At 41.8% G+C, this 20,056-nt stretch overlaps 1 protein-coding gene and 1 pseudogene across 1 annotated transcript in view; one reads left to right on the top strand and one right to left on the bottom strand.

Annotated features, from left to right (window-relative positions):
* The first annotated feature begins 11,139 nt into the window (after window positions 1-11,139).
* The window catches only part of MCUB (mitochondrial calcium uniporter dominant negative subunit beta), a 78,108-nt gene continuing 69,191 nt past the window's right edge, over window positions 11,140-20,056 (top strand). The window contains exon 1 of the mRNA XM_087826125.1: window positions 11,140-11,247. Coding sequence (XP_087682251.1) covers window positions 11,167-11,247 — 81 coding nt within the window. The 5' untranslated portion in view covers window positions 11,140-11,166. The remainder of the gene's footprint in view (window positions 11,248-20,056) is intronic.
* On the bottom strand, window positions 12,111-12,194 carry LOC148094419 (small nucleolar RNA U13; annotated as a pseudogene).

The following is a 20,056-nucleotide window of genomic DNA, read 5'->3' as shown; positions in this document are numbered from 1 at the left end:
AGGTTGCTTTAGAAGATGTGTAGAGGAAGCGTGGCTCTTTCTCTGCCTTTATCTTTATCATTTCCTTCCCACTGTTTCCTTTAGGTTTATTTTTGCTGCTGTTTTTCTAGCTTCTTAGATTATAAGCTTAGTTTATTTTCAAAATTTCCTGTTTTCTAATAAATGCTTTTTCTTGAGTAATGAAGGTTTTAACATTAAAGTACTTTCACTGCTATTCAGTTTAAAATAGTTCTCAGTTTCTACTTATTTCCTATTTAATCCATGAACATCTGTGTGTTGGGTAAATTCCAGTAGTTGTGATGCTTTTATGCTTTTGTTAATTTCTAATTTCATGAACATAGCTTGCATTTTAGTAAGTTTAAAATTTTTTTTGAGATTTTCTTTGAGGCCTAATATATGGTTATTACGTTGTGAATCTTCCATATATATTTGGGTACAAAGTTTTTTATGACTCTAATTGTTAAAAATGGAGGAAGAATAGGGAAAAGGAATATCCTTCTCTAGTTTCCAGTAAAATTCAAAGTTGAATGCCTTCAAGTAAGTTACCCGAGGGCACCCTTCAGCCAGTCTGCCTGTCCCCTTCACAATTCAGTGCTGCTGGCATCTGCAGAGGATACATGAGAGGTAAGAGCAGGTGACATAAATATAAATTCTTTTTGTAACTAACTTTCCTTCCACCTTGACTGAGGCTTTCCCTTTGCCAGTGGCAGGCAAGCAGTACCAATGTCCTGATTGGTCAGCTTATCTGTGAAAACCTGAGTTCTGCGTATAGAAAGAAGGTAGTTTGAGGACATAGGTAAATAACATCCTCAAAGGCAGGTTGTAGAAAAGCCAATGGATGAAATTTGGAGACTACCTTTACTAGCAGTTTAAGCACACATTTGAATGTTGACGTCCTAATTAAGGATATGATGACACAGGGCTGGAACTCAGGTGAGGTGAGTGTGTCCTTGGCAAAAAATTTAAAGGGACACCCCAAAACTCAGTCATTAAGATGAATACTATTTTAATGTAAAAACCAAAATTAATGCAAAAATCCACGAAGAACGGATTATCAAAATTTTAAATAAAGAAAAAATTTGACCCTGTACATCAGGGATTCACCTCACCTTACCATAGCTGTGGCTATGGGACGATCAGGTGGTTAGGTGATGTCAGAAGGGTTAGGCAAGGTCCCGCCACCCGAGCTCCGTGCATGTGTGTGCTCCAGACCTGGCTCCCGTGCCCTATTTGGTCACTGGAGCTCAGGCTGCAGGAGGTGGACATGCTTGGTGCAAGGGGATGTGGAACAGACTCTGGTGCGCAGAAGGGCCCCTCTAGCTAGTGCCACCACCACTTCGGCTGCAGACACACGAGACCGCCTCGCTCTGCCCTCAGAACAATGGGACTCATGGGGTGGCTGGGCCGTGCTCATCCTGGGGCGCGGCTGATGCTGCTGAAGGCCGCGGTGGACCGCGGAGGCTCCTCGGGATGCTCCAGCAGAAAGCCTTCCACGCTGCTCCCAACCACTAGGGAACCAACAGGGAAAACCCAGCATGTGCCTTTCAGCCATACAAGTGAATCTTTCCAAAGCACTGTGAGACACCTACAACTCCAGTTTCCTTACTGACAGTCACCACAATAAAACGGTCAACAACTCCAGCTTCCTCACTCTCAAAAAATGTGACAGTCACAACTTCACACCTGTAGCAGCATCTGAAATGACAACACCAGGGGGTCTCAACAAATATGATTTCCACCGCCTTAAAGTCTACACCCCAAATAACAAACGACTTACATAACATCCCAGATGTCAACATCCACGATGAGCGCAACCCACAATAGTTGGGGGACATCTGTTTTTTCAGCAGTAATGATCGAAGCAACTATAAATAAATAAACAATCTTCTAAAGAAAATAAACAACATTTGATGCTAGCAGTTTTGTCAGTGGTATTGCGTTAACACTGGGAATTTTTCTATTCTTTACATTGGATGCAAAATGTATTGTTCAAGAAGAGGCATTTGGGGCCTGCCGGGCGTGACTCTGCCGTTGAGCATCGACTTAGGATCCAGGAGATTACGGTTCGATTCCCGGTCAGGGCACATGCCCGGGTTGCCCGCTCCATCCCCAGTCGGGGGACATGCAGGAGGCAGCCGATCAATGACTCGCTCTCATCATTGATGTTTGTATATCTCTCTCTCCCTCTCCCTTCCTCTCTCTGAAATCAATAAAGAAATATTAAAAAAAAAAAAAAGAAGAGGCATTTGGTACAGAACTGTTGATGAGCATGATGCTGTCGTTTAAGGACATCCAAGGACCAGTGGAAAGAAGATTGATACAACTCTATCAATTAGTTTAAGACAAGATTTTCTTTTTGAAAATACTATAAACAGGCCATGCATCTAATGTACACTATATTATATAAATATGTAAAAATTCTTCATGATTACTAAAAGTAAAAAGGGTTTACTATGGGTTTTTAATGAACATTTGGAGCATACAGTTAATGTGATGGTTATATTCACTTTTAGAAAATATATAGTAAGACAAGTCCTGTCTCATTTTCTGGTGGCATTGGTCACAAGGGCTAGTGTAACTGGCAGACATCATCAGGGAAGGGCACAATGCCATCTGCGCATACAAATAAGGAGCTTGCCACAGCACTCAGGACGCTGATTGTCTTGGTTGCTCACACAGAGAACTTCAGTGCTATTCAGAGCTGGGTATATCCTACTTACTAATGCCACATAGCAGACATTTTATCAGTAAACCAGGTCTTAAGTATAATTTTAGTTTAAGTGTCTCTTCAGAAAGTATCAGTATTTTTATGTTTTAAAGTTTAGCACTTGGTTTAGAAACAAAAAGCAGCCCCCCCCATCCAAAAAAAAAGATCGAAACCAGACACAATACATGGGCTTAGCCCTGTTAGAGAGCCACTGGAGAGCCTGTATTTTTATAAATAACTTCTTTCAAGCTTTTAATGGCAGTTGATACAGTTATCTTTTTTTCCCTTTGTCCTTTCAGTAAATTGCAGTGTTTAACATGACAACATTTTAAAGAGAGTTGTTAGTAATGAATTATAAATTAGATTATTTGCTAGATTATTTGCTACCATATTTGAGAATATGGTCACCACTGGAAATTGCTTTATTTCAAAATCAGCTTTTATTATGTATTTAGTGATATTTTTAAGAATTGTAGAAAACTGCTTTCAATATCCAGAAATGTTTAATGCAGTGAAAACACACCTAACTTGAAAAAAAAGCCCCTTATATGATTTTCAAAACAATATTTAGAAGTCTATGTAGCCAGCACTGTAAACGAGTGCTCTGTTTATGAAGCCCAGGACTGTGGAGCTCCCCTCGAGCTACTTACACACCCATGGGATGAAAACGTTGCATTTCTCTACACTGTTGATTTTACTCAAAAATTTGGGGAAACAGCATTTTTACACTAAACCACCAATGTATTTTGGAATAAATTCTTATGAAGTTTTAAAACAGGACTTGTTAAGAACAAGAAACTCCCTGCTTCCTCATCTGGGGACTCTTCAGGCCACTCCTCTTCCTCCCCTGGTGAAGGCGGGGCCCTTTCACATGTCTTATATAAAGAGAGAGGGAAAGCACAGTATTGAAAGGACAATACTACTAACCAACATATTTTGGAGTGTTTTCAGTTTTACAGTTTATATTCCAGCACTCAAAACTCAGAGTCAAGCTTTGACAAAAGAAATATTTAGTCATGCTAAATATTAAGATGCTATTTCTTTCTTAGATTGGTCAAAGTAAATCACACCAAATTCCAATAGTCTAAAAATGGACTAAGTTGTTCTAATAAACATGCACCTACATTTAATAGGAATTGAATGTAACTTTTGTGATCAGCATTTGATTTACGGGGAATATCATATATCAAGAATCTTTATATAAAAGGATCATTTCTGCTCTCTGTGCATTATGGTCAATTGATGTGATAAATATGGATAAAAATTATCCAAAATATGGATATGACAGGATGCATGTAACACATGAAATGTGCATGAAATATTATGAAACACATGTGTTTACATTAGTTTGAAAAAACATGTGGGCTGACAGTTGTCAGTTACTAACTTAGCCCTAACTGGTCTTTCAACCACTGCTTTCATATCTCTGTGAAATATACTTAAATATATATTTTATAGTAATGGGAGCCTTTTACATTTAAGTTGTTTTGTCCCCTGCATTCTTGATATTTCAGTACTTCAACTCAGTCAGAACTTTGTAGACAGGCCTGAAATTATCTTGAGTACTTGTTTCTTTAGCACTTTGAAGACATAAAAACCACTTTAAAAAAAATATGTTTTTATTGATTTCAGAGAGAGGAAGGGAGAGGGAGAGAGAGGTAGAAACATCAATGATGAGAGTCATCGATCAGCTGCCTCCTGCATGCCTCCTACTGGGGATCGAGCCCACAACCCGGGCATGTACCTTGACTGGGAATTGAACCGTGACCTCCTGGATCCTAGGTGAATGCTCAACCACTGAGCCACGAGGGCCGGGCTAAAAAATACTTTTTGAGTACTAAATGCCATTATATGCCTTTAAAGTTTCCTGTGCTTTGTGTTTGAAATAACTAGGTTATGTCTTTCCTGTGTATGTAAGTTTATAATTTGTTACTTCTATATGCCAGTACTTTACTATAGTCAGTGTCTTTCTTGTTGTTTTTTGTTATGTGCAGAAAATTGAAGGAAACAGGGATGCAAACCAGTAATTTGCTTTGGAGCACACTTCTTAAGCGTAAATTGATCTTCCTCATTATGTTTACTTAAGCAAATGTTCAATTGTTTGCATTCCTGGAGAATGTATTTACTTAAATATAAAAGCAATCCAGATGCGTATCTCTACTATGCAGAATTCAATCAATGATTTTTAAATTTCCTTGGATAATCCATAAGATGAGTAATTGAAATACAGATCAGTGGGAGTTGGCAGTGTATTACAATGATAGTTCTGTAGTTTTTTGGGGGAAAATAAAGCGAATTTCTCTTTTTTCTTTTTATTATAATGACTAACTTTTAGAACTTTATTGTTCCTGAGATCTATTTTTAGAATAAAATTTTCTTCTCCAAGAACAAAAAAAAAAAAAGAAGAGATAGGCAATGTAAGGTTAAGGCTAAAAGCTTTGGGTCATAGTTATAAAATTCCAGCCTGAATTCTGACTATATGACTTTAGGTAAGTTACTTAACCTACTAAGATACAGCTCTTTCATCCTTAATAAAGAACTAATATTTATCCTATAAGGTTTTAGTAACGATTAAACAAGTTAACACAAACAAAATGCTTATGCCTGACTCACAGGGACAAATCCAGGTTTTATAGAGCCTGAAGCTTATATAATTTGGGGGATTCTGTTTAAGAAAAGTAATAAAAATATTAGGAATACAAAATTGGCATGATCATATTTAGAGTGAGAAATTAAGTCATAAATGACAAATTTCATAACAGCACAAACCCATAAAAATAAAAACTTTTAAAAACCTACACAGCTTTGTGATACTTGTTTTTTTCTGACAAGTTTCTTGGCTACGTTCCCTTTCATTGATTTTTCATACGACAATTTTGTAACACTTTCTACAGAGAAAATAGAAAGATAATTGTTTTTTTCTCTAGCTTAATTGATTTGTTTTATATCATTGGTAGTTTAGAAAAGTGTCTCTAAGCTTTACAACTTGTTATAGGTAATATAATGTCAATTCTTATGATTGCTCTTAAAATGGAGAAAACTTCCTTCAAATGTTTTTCATATGTGAGTGGTAATATTTGGAAGAATATTCTGCAGACTGGCTTCTAGGTCCATTCACTTCAAATATCCTTTCTTTTTTCACTAGCCACATACTTCTAGTAACTTGGGGGTCCCCAAACTGCTGCGAGAGAACCTCTGGCCACCGCAGATCAAAAGGGCTCCCTGGGGACGCTCTGTCTACACAGTGGCCCAGCACACGTAGGTCTTTTTGATGCACAACAAACTTCACCACCGTTTATGGGAACCTTGGTGAGACAACAATTGCTCCACGTCAGCTAGTTCATAAATCCAACTGACAGCGCTGCTGGGTGGCTCAGTTAGTTGGAGCGTGGTCCCCGTGCACAAAAAAGATTGCGGGTTCAATTCCCTGCCGGGGCGTGTGACTGGGTTGCTGTTCAATCCCTGGTAGGCACTTGCGGGAGGCAGCCCATCAGTCTCAATCTCAATCTCAGTCTCAGTCTCAATCTCAATCTCAATCTCTCATTCTTTCTCTCCCCCTCCCCCCACTTCCTCTCACTCTAAAATCAGTGGAACATGTCCTTGGGTGAGAAATAAAAATAAAAAAATAGAATAAAATATAACTTACATGCTGTACATTTGTAATACGTACGTATTATACATATGTACAGCCTTTGAACATTTGAATCTCTGCTCTCACTTTTCAGTAAAAAAACTTAAGCAGCTTTATCGTGGTGTGATTTACATACCATAAACTTCACTCATTTAAAGTGTACAATTGAGTGATTGTTAGCAAATTCACAGACTTATGCAACAATCACCACAATCCAATTTAGAACATTTCCATCACCCCCAAAGGTTCCTCACGCTCATCTGTGGCACTGCCAATTCCACCTCTAGCCTCAGGCAGTTACTAATCTACTTTCCATCTCTATAGAGTTGCCTTTTCTGGATGTCTTATATAAACGGAATCACACTAGTTGTTGTTTTAAAGGCCCTTCCTGTAGTTATTTTGCATTTCTCTTCAGTCCTGAGGTCTCTGAGGCTTTCCCTAGAGCATTTGACACCAGCACCTCCTGTCATTGCACGTTGTTTTCCTTCCGATGTGTGACCAGAGCTCCTGGTTCTTTCTCAGTCACATCAGTTTTAAGCCATTCTTGCAATATCTCTTCCTTTCCATTAGCATAATTGTATTTACTGATTGTTGACTGAGTCTATAATGTAAAGCAGGTCCTGTGCCAGGTACTCCGACACAAAGATGAATGAGGCCAAGCACCTGCCACGATAGCCAGAGCACTAGATGTGAGCGCAAACAAACAAAATGTGATACATGCTAAGTGCTATGGAACACTTTGGAGTCATAATAGCATTTATTGAGGAATTCTGTGTCAGCAAAGTTGATTTAGCTTTAAGTTCAGGGCTTTTCACTTGCACAAGCCTCTTCCAAGGCACCTGGAGGGGGTGTTCCTAGCAATGTGTTCACTTGGTAATATGTTTTTGTAATATTTCTAAAGGTAAGATTTATTCATTCATTCATTCATTCATTTATTTTATTTTTAAATTCTCGCCTGAGGACATTTTCCCATTGCTTTTCAGAGAGAGTGGAAGGGAGAGACAGGGAGAGAGAGAAACATTGATGTGAGAGAAACACATCGATTGGTTCCTCCCTCACATGCCCCAACTGGGACTGGGATGGAGCCTGCAACTGAGATACATGCCCTTGGCTGGAATCAAACCAGGGACCCTTCAGTCAGAGGGTCGATGCTCCAATCACTGAGCCAAACAAGCTAGGGCTAAAAGTAAGATATTTTAATTGAAACCAATTACGGCCATAGTCTGTTTCCTGTGCAACCACCCCTCTGCCACCTCTACCCATGTATCAGGAGGATGAGTGACCATGGCCATTTCCAAGATCCAGCAAAGAGTGAGTTGAGTCAGAGAGACATTTAGTTTGGGTTTAGTGGGGTATTTTATGTGGCTTACTGTCATTTCCCATATTCGTAAGTTATTGGTAGGCATGCCCATGTAGAAATGGCTCCCAAGGATACTCCTATAACCTACTGGACCAACTTACCCAGTGTTGTCATCCAAAAGTGCAGGGCCAGAGATTGCACTGCAATATGAATGTGACAAACAGTGCCAAGTCACCAGAAGTACATGGCTAGTGATAAAGAAATGACATTTGAAATAAATGGACCCAGAAGCTAGTCTGTGGAATATTATTTCAAATATTGCTGCTCATATATGAAAAACATTTGATGGAAGTTTTCCCAAATTTAAGAACAATCGTAAGAATTTATACATTACCAATAGTGAGTTATAAAGCTTTATAACTCACCAATCGTGAGTTATAAACACTTTTCTAAACTGTCAATGACATAAAACAAATCAACATGCTGGGCAAAAGACAAGTTATCTTTTCTATTCTCTCTATAGAAAGCATTACAAAATTGTTGTCCTATGAAAAGACAATTAATGGGAATGTAGCAAAAAACTCTTATTAAAAAAAAGTACCACCCAACCGGAGTGAAAGGTCGCTGGTTCGATCCCTATCGGGACACTTGGGGTGAGGATCTGATCGCCAGTTGGCACACATACGGAAGGCAACCGATTGATGTTTCGATCCATGTTTCTCTCTCTCTTTTCCTCTCTCTAAGCATGCCTCAGGGGAGGATTAAAAAACAAGCAGACATCTCCCTGGCAGGCAGCTTGGTTGGTTGGAGTGTCGTCCCAATATGCCAGGGTTGCAGGTTCCATCCCCGGTCAGGGCACATACAAGCAGCAACCAGGGAATACACAGGTAGGTAAAACAACAAATCTGTTTCTCTCTGTGTGTTTCTTTCTCACTCTGTCTCCCTTCCTCTCTCTCTAAAATCAATCAATAAATTAAAAATTTAAAAAGTATCACAGTGATATGTAGGGGCAGATTCTATGTCCCCCAAATGGACATTTCTTCTTCTTCATTTCACTAATAATAAAATTCTTTTTTTCTACCCCCTGTCCAGCTCCATTGAGGTATAACTGACAAATAAAAACTATATATGTTTAAAGTGTACAATGTGATGGCTTGATTTTATATATATACATGCACACATACACATGTGTTGAATGATTACCACAACTAAGTTATTTAACACCTCTATTACCTCATATAGTTAACTTTTTGGGTGGTGACGTAAATAAGTACAGTTAAGATATACTCTCTTAGCACATTTTAGATTATTAACTATAGTCACAATGCTCTACATTAGATCCCCAGAATTTATTCATCTTATAACTGAAAGTTTGTATCCTTCGACCAACCTTTCTCCATTTTCCCCACCTCCCAGCCTCTGGCAACCACCATTCTACTCTCTTGGTCTATGAATTTGACTTTTTTAGATTTCATGTAAAAGTAAGATCATATAGCATCTGCCTTTCTCTGACTTATTTCACTTAGCATAATGTCCTCCAGGTTTATCCATATTGTCATAAATGACATGGTGTCCTTTTTTACGGCTGAATAATATTCCATTATATATGCCTATATAATACAATAGATAATAGAGCATATATAACATATAATAAACATGGTTATATATCACATTTTTCTTTATCCATTCTGCCCTCCATGAACACTTAGGTTGTTTCCGTATCTTGGCTATTAGAGAAAAGGGAACCCTATATATTGTGGGAATGTAAATTGCTGCAGCCATATGGAAAACAGTATGAGATTCTTCAAAAAATTAAAAAAGGTCTACCATAGATCCAGCAATCCCACTACTGGGTATATAGCCAAAGGAAATGAAATCAGTATCTCCAATAGGTATCTGTACTCTCACTGTTCATTGTGAAATTATTCACAATAGCCAACATAAAACTCTTTCATTTGAAGCATTAGTTAATAGAAGGAAAGAACTCAGGTAAATTACCTTCCCATGTGGACCTAATGTTTAATGTGTCACTATCTGCCTGGGGCAACTGTATTTTGCAATGCAAATGCAGTCCTGGTGTGGTAGCTCATTTGGTTAGAGCTTCCTCCGGATATGCCAAGGTTGCATGCATGGGTTTGATCTCAGGTTCGGGCACAGACAAGAAGCAAACAATGAATGCATAAATAAGTGGAACAACAAATTGATCTTTCTCTCTTTCCCTTCCTCTCTAAAAATCAATTTAAAAAAAGAAATGCAGATGCTAGTTAACACATGTGAATCTGTCTTTGATGACAAAGTTTTTGCTATCCTAGAAACTTCCATATTTTTTTCAATAAAGGAGATCATCATCAGGAGAGATTTGCCACTTGTTGCATTGTTTGCCAGGGTCGACTCACTAATCAAGCCTCTTGCAGGTTTAGCAAGTAAAAATACAGGATGCTTGGTCAAATTTGAATTACAGATAAACAAAAATATCCCAAATATTTTATTTTTTTAGAAGAGTAAGTGTGACTCATGCAACATATAAGTTGTTGATCTGAAATTCAAATGTATCTGGGCCTCCTGTGTTTAACAAGTTGTTGTGAGCTATGTGATAGCTATGTGATAGCTTAGATTAGGTTGCTCTTTATTTTCTGTCGCGGGGGTGTGGTGCGGGGGGGCATCTTCCAGCCTGGACCATTGAGACTGAAGCCCCTGCCCAGGCGATCTGGGGAGCACGGGCTGCATTTCTGGCGTGTACCCCGGAGCAGAGCTGCAGGGGCACAGGGCACACTTACGGGCATCTTTAGAAGATACGGTCACCGGGTTGCTCTTAAATGACAAAGCATTAGATTTCCCAGTTGTTGGGAAGACTAAGCTCCAGTCCCTGGGCGCCTTCAGTTAAAGGCGTGCTTCTCAGGAGAAGCCAGTTCGGCTGTGGGACTGTCCCACAGGGCTCCGGGTGGGCCACCATCTGGGGCGCAGCCGGGGCGGGCCTGGGGCTGACGGGCCGGGGACCCCGCGCTCACCAGCAGCGGCCCCCGCACAGCCTCCACGGCCGCCGAGCCGTCTGAGAGCTGGAGCCTCGGCCACCCCTCTGTCTCGGGACCCAACCTCCAGAGAGACCCCGACGCCCCTGTCGCTGCCCCCGCGCCTGGGACGGAGCAGGCCGCTCTTAGCGCACCCGGTGCGGGGAAGGAGCGGCGGCTCCCACGCCAGGAGCTCGCCAGGTGCGGCGGCCGCTGCCGCTCCCCCAGGGGGGCTTCCGCGGGACGGGGGGGGGGGGGGGCCGGCAGCGCGCCGCCCTCGAAACCTGCGGTACGTGGGGCGCTTCGCTCGCGCGCGCGCTCTCCCCACTTTTTTTTTTTTTTGTCGGAGGAAAGAAAACAGTCTCGCGCCGGGATGTGCGCACAGACGAGAAGTGGAAGAGGGGCACACCCTCCTCCAGCCCGCCCAGCCTGCGCGGGGCGGGCGGCGGGGACGCGGGTCGAGGCGGGGCGCCCACGCTGACGAGGCCCGCGGACCTGCAGGGAGCCCCGCGCCGGCGCGATGATGCTCCTGAGGGGCTCCCGGTCGTGGCGCCCGCGGTGGGCGCCGACGCCCCGCACCCCGGGCCGAACGGGGCCCCAGGTAAGACGGCGGGCTCCGCGGCGAGGGCGAGGGCGCCGGGGGGGGGGGGGGCGCAGCTGGAAAAGTTTGTGGGGGCCAAGTCTGTGGCATGGAGGCCGAGCGGCCGGGAAGTTCACTTGGTTTCCGCGCGCGGGAGGACCCGACAGGGGTCGCCGGGCCGCAGACCGAGGGCCGGGGGCGCGCCCGGGGCCGATGGAAGGAAGGGCGGGGGGCGCGCGGGCCGTCACCCCGGCCTGGCTGGGGCGCGGGGACCCCGGGCTGCGGTCGGAGAACAGCACAACGCCCCGGGAGGCGGTTTCTCCGCGTCCCGGCCGTGGTCCCGAGAAAGTTGGCGGAGCCGCTGTGCCCGGGCTCGGTGGCCGGTGCCCGAGGGGCTAACGGGACGAGGGAGCCCCGCGGGCTGACTGTCGTTGGAGAGAGAGATCGGGCACAACCCGCGCGCGGGTGGCGCGGGGGCAGAGCGGGTGTAGCGGCCGCGTGCGCGCCGAGTAACAGTTGGCCGGGCGCGGCGGCGCCGAGGTCTGCGCGGACCGCGCTCGGCGGAGGGAGGCGGGGTGCGCCCTGGGGCCGCGCGGGCGCGGGCGCGGGGCGGGGGCGGCCGCGGGCAGACCGCCTTTTCCAAAGAGCTTTTGAGGTGTGTGGTTCGCAAGGGCGTCGTTTCTGAGGTTTAGTTCGCCCCCCACGTTAGTTTCCGGTTGTTAAAGAGAAAAATATTTTCTGTCTTTTAGCTGTGCAGTTAGAAAGAAAAGCACAAAGTAGGCAATGCCATCATCTTGTCACTTTCACTTCCTGTTTATTTTTTCCCCTCCTACTCTCTCAGGGCCTCAGAGTTAGGATTGAGGCAGGCGATATTTAAATGTATTTTTCCCCCGTGTAATGGGCTGAGGGAGGCATCTCACGCAAGAGCGTGAACACCCAGCCGTCACGCTTATGAACTACAGGAGGATCTTAACATCATTTTAAAAAGGCCTTCCCTGAATGTTTGAGAGAATGAGGAAGGGTATTACGTTACTGATTCCTAGGAACAGGGCCTAACTCCTTAAAATGTAAAATGGTAGATATAATAGAGTAGTTGGAGAGGCTTTTTCCGCTTTGTAAATTGTGCTTTTATAAATGCGGCACTTGACAATGATATACCAAGCAGTAAACACAATACAAGGAACACCAGCCATCATATACCATTTAAACATAAAATGATTGATTCAGTTTTTTATTAACCCTGACATTTTGCGTAGAATTTGAGCCCAAGACTGGCTGCCCTTTCTCAAATGGCCAACTCTGAGCCCTTTTTTTTTTCCAGATTTCCCACTTGATGCTATACTTCAGTAGTGCCACTGCATGTCCCAGCAGGAATGTAGATGCTCTTTTACAAGTAGAAAATCATACAGTGGGGCTTATTAGGCCTAATCTGAGGGAACAGTGGTTAGTACTTGGACCCTAGGTGATCATTTTAAGAAGCCTTACATTTGTCTGTTTCTAATTTGCAGATTTTTAAGTCTTGATGGTCCAAGCTATTGTCAATTTGCTGAACTTTAGAAGTGAAAATATTGACATCATTTTATCTGTCTCATAAAAGACCCCCAAAAGACTAAAGACAGGCCTGTGAATTTGCTTCTTTATATGCCTCTTTGAAATTGTACCATAAAGAAACTGACAGAAATATCCTGACTGCTTAGGAGTTTTAGCTAGGACTACTAAAACATTTCCTGCAAATCAGATTAACTGGCTATAGGGACAGTTTTCATTTTAAAGCCTCACTGTTTTGTGGTTGCCCCATATGATATGTAAAGTCGTGTGGCTAAAGACAAGTATTATTTCTATACATTTTTCCACAAACATTCAGAATCTCTAGAGCCTGTGAAAACAGCAGGAGGGGGAAAAGACCAGTGATTTTTGCAACCTGACAGCTTGCAATGATTTGTAATTAATAGTATGTCAAGTGAGTATTCCCAATTATATTTGGCCTTTTCTGAAATTATGAGTGTGCTATAGGAATTTAGTAACTTTGAAAAATGTATCCTTCATATAGTAGGTCTGCCAGTGTTTTGTGGAAAAACAAAAAGTTTGTTGAAATTGGTATGTTAATGTAGCAGAACTGCGTTTGAAAGAACACATTGCACCTGAAGCATAAGGGAACAGGAACACGTTGTATTACCTTTGGCCAGGGTTGGCCTGGTATCCATGGTACCGTTTTCGTGGTAGCATCTCTGCTGTCAGCACTCTGGCTCCAACGGTTGTCAGGGCAATCTGTGGCTCCTGCTGGCCTTTTCATACTCCAGGGCTCAGCTCTGAGTGATTATTGCACCTGATGAATTAGCTCCTAAACAGAAAGCACTGGCCTAATTGCAACTTTTTTATTTTCAGTTTTTTGCTCCTTGGTTTGAGAAATTCCCTGATATGATTTCAAGCCTCCAGTATAGTATACGAGTCTCTACAAAAGCTATGTTTAAAACTTAAAAAACTCAAGTGCACTTTGCAGAGAAGTCTAAGTACTGAGTGTGCCTTTTTTAACTTCTTAAAACAAAGCATGTACCTGTTTTAATTCCACCACCACATGTTAATTTAGAAATTGTTTTCAGTCCTAGCTGGTTTGGCTCAGTGGTTAGAGCATCAGCCTGTGATGTCTCTCTCACACCGATGTTTCTCTTTCCCTTTCTCTCTCCCCCCCCCCTTCCACTCTCTTTGAAAAGCAATGGAAAAAAATATCCTCAAGTGAGGATTAAAAAAAAAGAAATTGTTTTCATCTTTTGAATTTTATGCGCATGTCATTCTTGTTTGACACTTTCCTACCATTCTGTCTGGTGTTTGTAATTGGCACGTTGTAGTCCCTCTTTTCAGGAGAGTGATTGGTTGTATGATGCTGTGGTCTCAAAGTAATTCTAGACAGGTTTGTCTATTAAATATTAAACATTACCAGCCTCCTAGCACTTAGGTATTAGTACTGAATTTTTTGTTTTAAGTTTTACTACTTACTGCATCTTAACAGTATTAGTGCCGTTTTGAGGCAGACTGTAAGCTAGAAAATTATTTTGTATCTTGGCAGATAAATATTTGTTGAATGAGGTACCTGTGATACTAAGGTAGAAAACCTGAGGCTAACATTAGTTGATCTAATAGCTACATAAGCTAAATGTGTTTACATCATAGAATAGAAATGAGCAGCTTAGTTAGCTTCTACTAGACTAATTGGGACATCAGAGTGCTGAACTGGCCTGGCTACGACTTAGCTCTGTGAACTTAGCCAAGTCATTCAGTCTATTTGAGTCTGCTTTGAAAACAAAGGGACTTGATAAAAAAATGCAACTAAACTACAGAACAACCATCATTCACAACCACCTGAAATCTAGCTGAACGGAAGTCTTAAAACTAAGGATATAAAAAGACTGGTAGGAGGGGTGGAGATACGGAACCAGCTGGTCCCACACCCCCATGAGGTAGATAAAAATTGGGAGGGATATCTCAGCCTCAGAGGTTCCCTACTGAGGAGTGAGGAGTCCCAGTCTTACAACAGTCCCCCAGCCCAGGGTTCCAGTGCCGGGAAGAGAAGTCCCCATAACTTCTGGATGTAAAAACCAGCTGGAATTGTGGCTGAGTGAGACAGAGATCTGCTGGAGTCCTATTCAGTTCCTCTTAAAGGGCCCACACATGGACTTACAGGGACTCACAGGGAGGAACTGAAGTGTCTGGCATCAGGGTGAGGGCTGAAGGGGCAGCTTTCTCCCAGACAGAAGTGCTGGCAGAGGCCATTATTCCTTTTCTGAGCCCTTCCCCAACAGAACCAGCAGGTTGGTACCATATCTGAGTCTCCATCAACCTATTTATCACCATTTCCCCTGCCCTGGTGATTCCTTGAGACCCTACTCCACCAATTTGGGGGCCTATCCAAGCTGTTTTCAGTGGCTTATCCATAGGAATGGCCTGTCTTGGCTCATGCTTCAGACTTTACTAAAATTTCTCAAACAAGCAGAATCTGGCCTCGATGTGCCCTGTACCTCTTGCTAAGTGGCCCCAGGCCTGGTACTAGTGCAGCCAGCTTTGGTTCACAGCTTGGCCTTTCCTGGGTACCTCCAAGCCCTGCACAAGTAGCGAACATCTACAGGTAGCTTTGTAGCTCATGCTGGGTGACTCCAGGCAGAACACAGGCAGCGGCTGACCTTGGCCTACACCTCCTGGAAGGCCCCAGAGCCTGCATATCCCAATAACAGCTTCAGCCCACATTGACACACTACCCAACCACCTTTGCAAGCAACACACTCAAGGGGCAGACTCAGTGGGCAGTAGAGCCCCACTGAAGTAAATTCTGCTCTGTAGAGTGGGCCTGTGCACAGCTGATCCTCTACAGTGTTCCCAGCCAGTTCTTGCAGCTGATTTACCTGTGGGTACGTCCCTCCAATTGACGTGCCAACAGCAATTAAGGGTGAACTACAACGGGAAGGTGCACACAGCCCACACCGGGAGGTGGTGCACCTGGAGTGCCCAGCTCTGGTGAACAAGGAGGATGTGCCCCTGGACCCTACAGGACACCTACTACACATTAGATCACTGTACTAAGCCCAGGAGATGTAGCACTGCTACCTAATACGTAGAAACAAACACAGGGAGGCTGCCAAAATAAGGAGACAAAAAACATTTCTTAAAGAACAGAACAAAACTCCAGAAAAAGAACTAAACAAAATGGAGACAAGCAATCTACTAGAGTCCAAAACAAGGGTTATAAGGAGGCTCAATGACCTTAGGGGAAGAGTAGATGAACTTAGAACTGAACTTCAACAGCATAAAAAAAGGACGTGGAAACCATAAAAAGAAACAGTCAGAAATGAAGGATACACTAACTGAAAAAAAGAATAATTTACAGGGAATCAACAGTAGAGTAGATGAAACCAAGAATCAGAACAGCAATTTGGAATGTAAAGAAGCAAAAAACACCCAATAAGAACAGGGAAAAAAAATGAGGACAGTGTAAGGAGCCTATGGGATAACTTCTGGTGTACCAGCATTTGCATCATGGGGGTGTCAGAAGGAAAAGAGAGAGAGCAAGAAATTGAAAACCTATTTAAAAAAATAATGACAGAAAACTTCCCTTTCTGGTGCAGGGAATAGACATATAAGTCCAGGAAGCACAGAGAGCCCCCAACAAGATGAACCCAAAGAGGCCCACACCAAGACACAACATAACTTAAAATGCAAAGGTTAAAGAGAGACTGTTAAAAGCAGCAAGAGAAAAGCAATTAGTTATCTGTAAGGGAGCACCAATACGACTGTCAACTGATTTCTCAACAGAAACTTTGCAGGCCAAAAGGGATTGGCAAGAAATATTAAAAGTGATGAAAATCGAGAATCTACAACCAAGATTACTCTACCCAGCAAAGCTATCATTTAGAATTGAAGGACATATAAAGAGCTTCCCAGACAAGAAAAAGTTAAAGGGGTTCATCATCATCAAGCCAGCATTACATGAAATGTTAAAGAGTCCTCTTTAAGAAGAAGAAAAAAGATCAAAACTATGAACAATAAATGGCAGTAAATACATATTTATCAATAATTGAATCTAAACATAAAGTAAATGAACAGACTTCAGAAACAAACTCATAGATACAGAGAATATTTTGATGGTTGCCAGATGGGAGGGGGTTAGGTGAAAAAGGTGAAGGAATTAAGGAATACAGATTGGTAGTAACAGAATAGTCATGGGGATGTAAAGTACAGCATAAGGAGTATAGTAAATAATATTCTAATTGTGTATAGTGTCAGATGGGCATTAGATTTATTGGGATGATCACTTAGTGTGTTATATAATGTCTAATCACTAGGGTGTACACCTAAAACATAATATTGTCTCTCAGCTGTAACTGAACAATAAAAAATGATTAAAAAAAAAAGAAAACAAAGAGGCTTGTCTAATTGGTCCCAAAAGCACTTTCCATGTCTAAAATGGCTGTTTTGTTATTTTACCAGGGGATATAAGTACACCATTAAATATAATGTCAGTGTCAGAATGGTTGTCTTAATGGTTGAAAAGCCTCTTTTATAATATTTGGCAGTCAGTAGAGTGGCAATTTTACCTAGTGGTTGTAATAACTTTTCCCTTTCAAAAGAAATTGAAATTTATTTGATGGCATGAACGTGTCAGAATAGATTTAGTCCCTCTCTCATACTCCGTTATGCCATTATCAGTGTCTTCATCTGTGAAATGTTGCTTATTCAAGAGTATCTAGCATTAAAACCCTAAAACCACTATATAATAGACATCTTGAGCTAACCTATAGGCTGTAAGCCAATGGGTAATAAGACAGCATTACTCACACATATTCTAGAAGTATCTTCTGTTTTGATCCTGTTTAATTTACCAGTGTTAATTTTCCTAGGTTTTAAAACATACCAGCTCTCTGTTTTCTGAGCTGTGTATTTAGACTGTGTATTATGGGACTCCCACCAAATGTTTTCACTGAAATTTCCACATTGGCATTCCTTCTAAGCAACAGCCCTATTAATGATGATAGTCCATTAAAAGGTGCCCTTTAAAAGGACCCCTTTTAAAGGGGACAAATTGCTGTCTAGTATTAGAATTGTTGAGTTCCTCTGAGCAGGTGCAGGGTTTATTGTCCAGACAGTGAAGTGTATAGCCAGTGGTGTTCTCTCTCTGTGCTTGCTGCCAGAAAGATTAGGGGTCAGATTTCAGACCCACCTTCTAAAAAATATGAAAGGCCTTATGATATGGATTTTATGTATTTGCCACACTCCTGGTTTCATCTACTCTGCCTTCATTTTTTCCTCCATCTGTATCATCATCCATTTTTCTGTTGTCATGTTTTAATGGGAAAAAAATGATACATAAATAAGATTGTAAGAAATTTAAAAAATCAAATCTTTGGTGTTTGAACAAATGTATTCTAAGTAGTTTCGTGTCTGTGTGTGGCAAACCAGTCTCTCTCTTGTTCAAGCAGTGTCTTTGGTGTTTCGCCCACAGAAAGTGTTCAGTGTTGATTGCATGGAATTGAATTGCTGTAAGAATTTAATTTTGACGCTGTCTCTCAAAGAAATGTGGTGGTACTGAAGTTGTTCACTATCCTCTCACCCTCCTTTTTTTCTTCTTACTACACTCACCTGCCATAAATGTTCCTGCTACTTTGCTACCTTTACTATTCCCACCTGAGTTAAAATATAGTTTAGGACAACTACCAAGACCTGTAAATCTTTTTATTCTTAGAGTTCCCTGTTTTATTAACTCACAAATGGTGTTTTTTATTTTTTTAATTTTTTTCTTAGTGTTATTTGGTTTTAAATTATTTTCCCTTAGTTACGAGTTCATTATAAATGCAGTAGAAAGCATTGGAGTCTAAGTTTTTGTTTGGCAGCTCTTTTGGGGATACTTAGGTTTCTGTCTAGAATCTACAGTATTGGTAAGAAATGATGTATGAAATCTGCACTATAAACAAAGTCCACTGAAGAGAATTTCTCTGAATAGGTTTGAGGGCAAGAAATAGGGAATGATAGGGACAGTGAAAAGAAAGGCAAAAGATGGTACTAGACTTGAAATAGCTGTAGCCTGTGTGAGCAGAAACAAAAAGTGACATATAACACTAAACCTCATATCAAGAAACCAACAGGTGTACAAAACTATAGTGTGTCAAATTTTAGGGAGGATAGTCTGCAAGGTTGACAAGGGTCACCATGTGAATTCTACCTGAGGGTCTTAAGATATTAAAATTGAGTGGATGGTTTGGTTTTTACAACTTCTGTGAACACAGGTGGTAATCCTATTATATTCACCTCTACTGGGAACTCTCAACTATTTGGTTGTAGTAGGAGTATTTTTATAATGAATGCATTGCTCAAATCACAGTCCTAGGACCTAAAGATGAATTAGCTTATTTTCAACCTCTTAGACATAACAGTAAATAATAAATGCCCTGAACCTGACTGGAGGAAGGAAGAAGGCATCGTTCTTTTCGACAAACCCCCTATTGTTTTTCTGACTTGTGTGTGTATGTGTTCGTGTGTATGTTTGGCTGCCTTTTTTGCTAAACATTTTGTTGGGTTTTGGTGTAGCATTTTCCTCATAGGCTGAGTAGGATATTTAAAAGGTGTCAATAAATAACAGCTCTTCCTGCTAGTGATGCAGCTAAACTATAACATGCACTTTTATTAGAGAGACTGACAGTCATGTGACCATAAACCTGGAAAAAATTAGCTTTAGAAAATGTTTCACAAACAGATGAACATAGCATTGGCTGACTAAGCCCTTGGTAGAGGATATTTGTTGTAATATTTTATAATCTGATAACTCATTTCTGCAACTCTGCTTTGGGAATGTTTCAGATAATGTATAATAAAGCAATTTTTACTGTTCAGGAGAAAGTTCGGTTTCTTTTGACCTTGTAAATACCCTGTTATGGGTTTGTTATTAGTGCAACCAAGGTAAACAAGCTTTAAAACAAGCTACGGTTGATTCCGAAGTCATGTTCTGGCCCCATCCCTGCCATCCCTGTCATACTTTCTGTTCCATGCCTTACGCAGCCCACGGTCAGTCATGCGGGACTGATACCCCTGCCTGTGGCTGGTCATGCATTCTCACCCCTTCCTCTTGGTGTTTACGGTGTTCCCAGGTAGCACTGTTTCCCTTCCATCACCTTCTTGAATATATTCTTGCTCCAAGGCTGAGTGAGCTCTCATACCCACTCACCCTCACTCCACCGCACCCCAATTTTGAGGAGGTCTCTGTGGGACTCTGCCAGCAGAATTAATTCCGGGTCCTTTCCCACTCCCACGGCACTTACCTCATTCTGCCATGCACTGCAATTAGTTGTGC

The sequence above is a fragment of the Miniopterus natalensis genome, chromosome 1 (genome assembly GCF_054644295.1).
Source record: "Miniopterus natalensis isolate mMinNat1 chromosome 1, mMinNat1.hap1, whole genome shotgun sequence".
In the NCBI taxonomy this organism is placed as follows: domain Eukaryota; kingdom Metazoa; phylum Chordata; class Mammalia; order Chiroptera; family Miniopteridae; genus Miniopterus; species Miniopterus natalensis.
The sequence above is the reverse complement of the archived record's forward strand: the minus strand, read 5'-3'. Positions and strand labels throughout refer to the sequence as shown.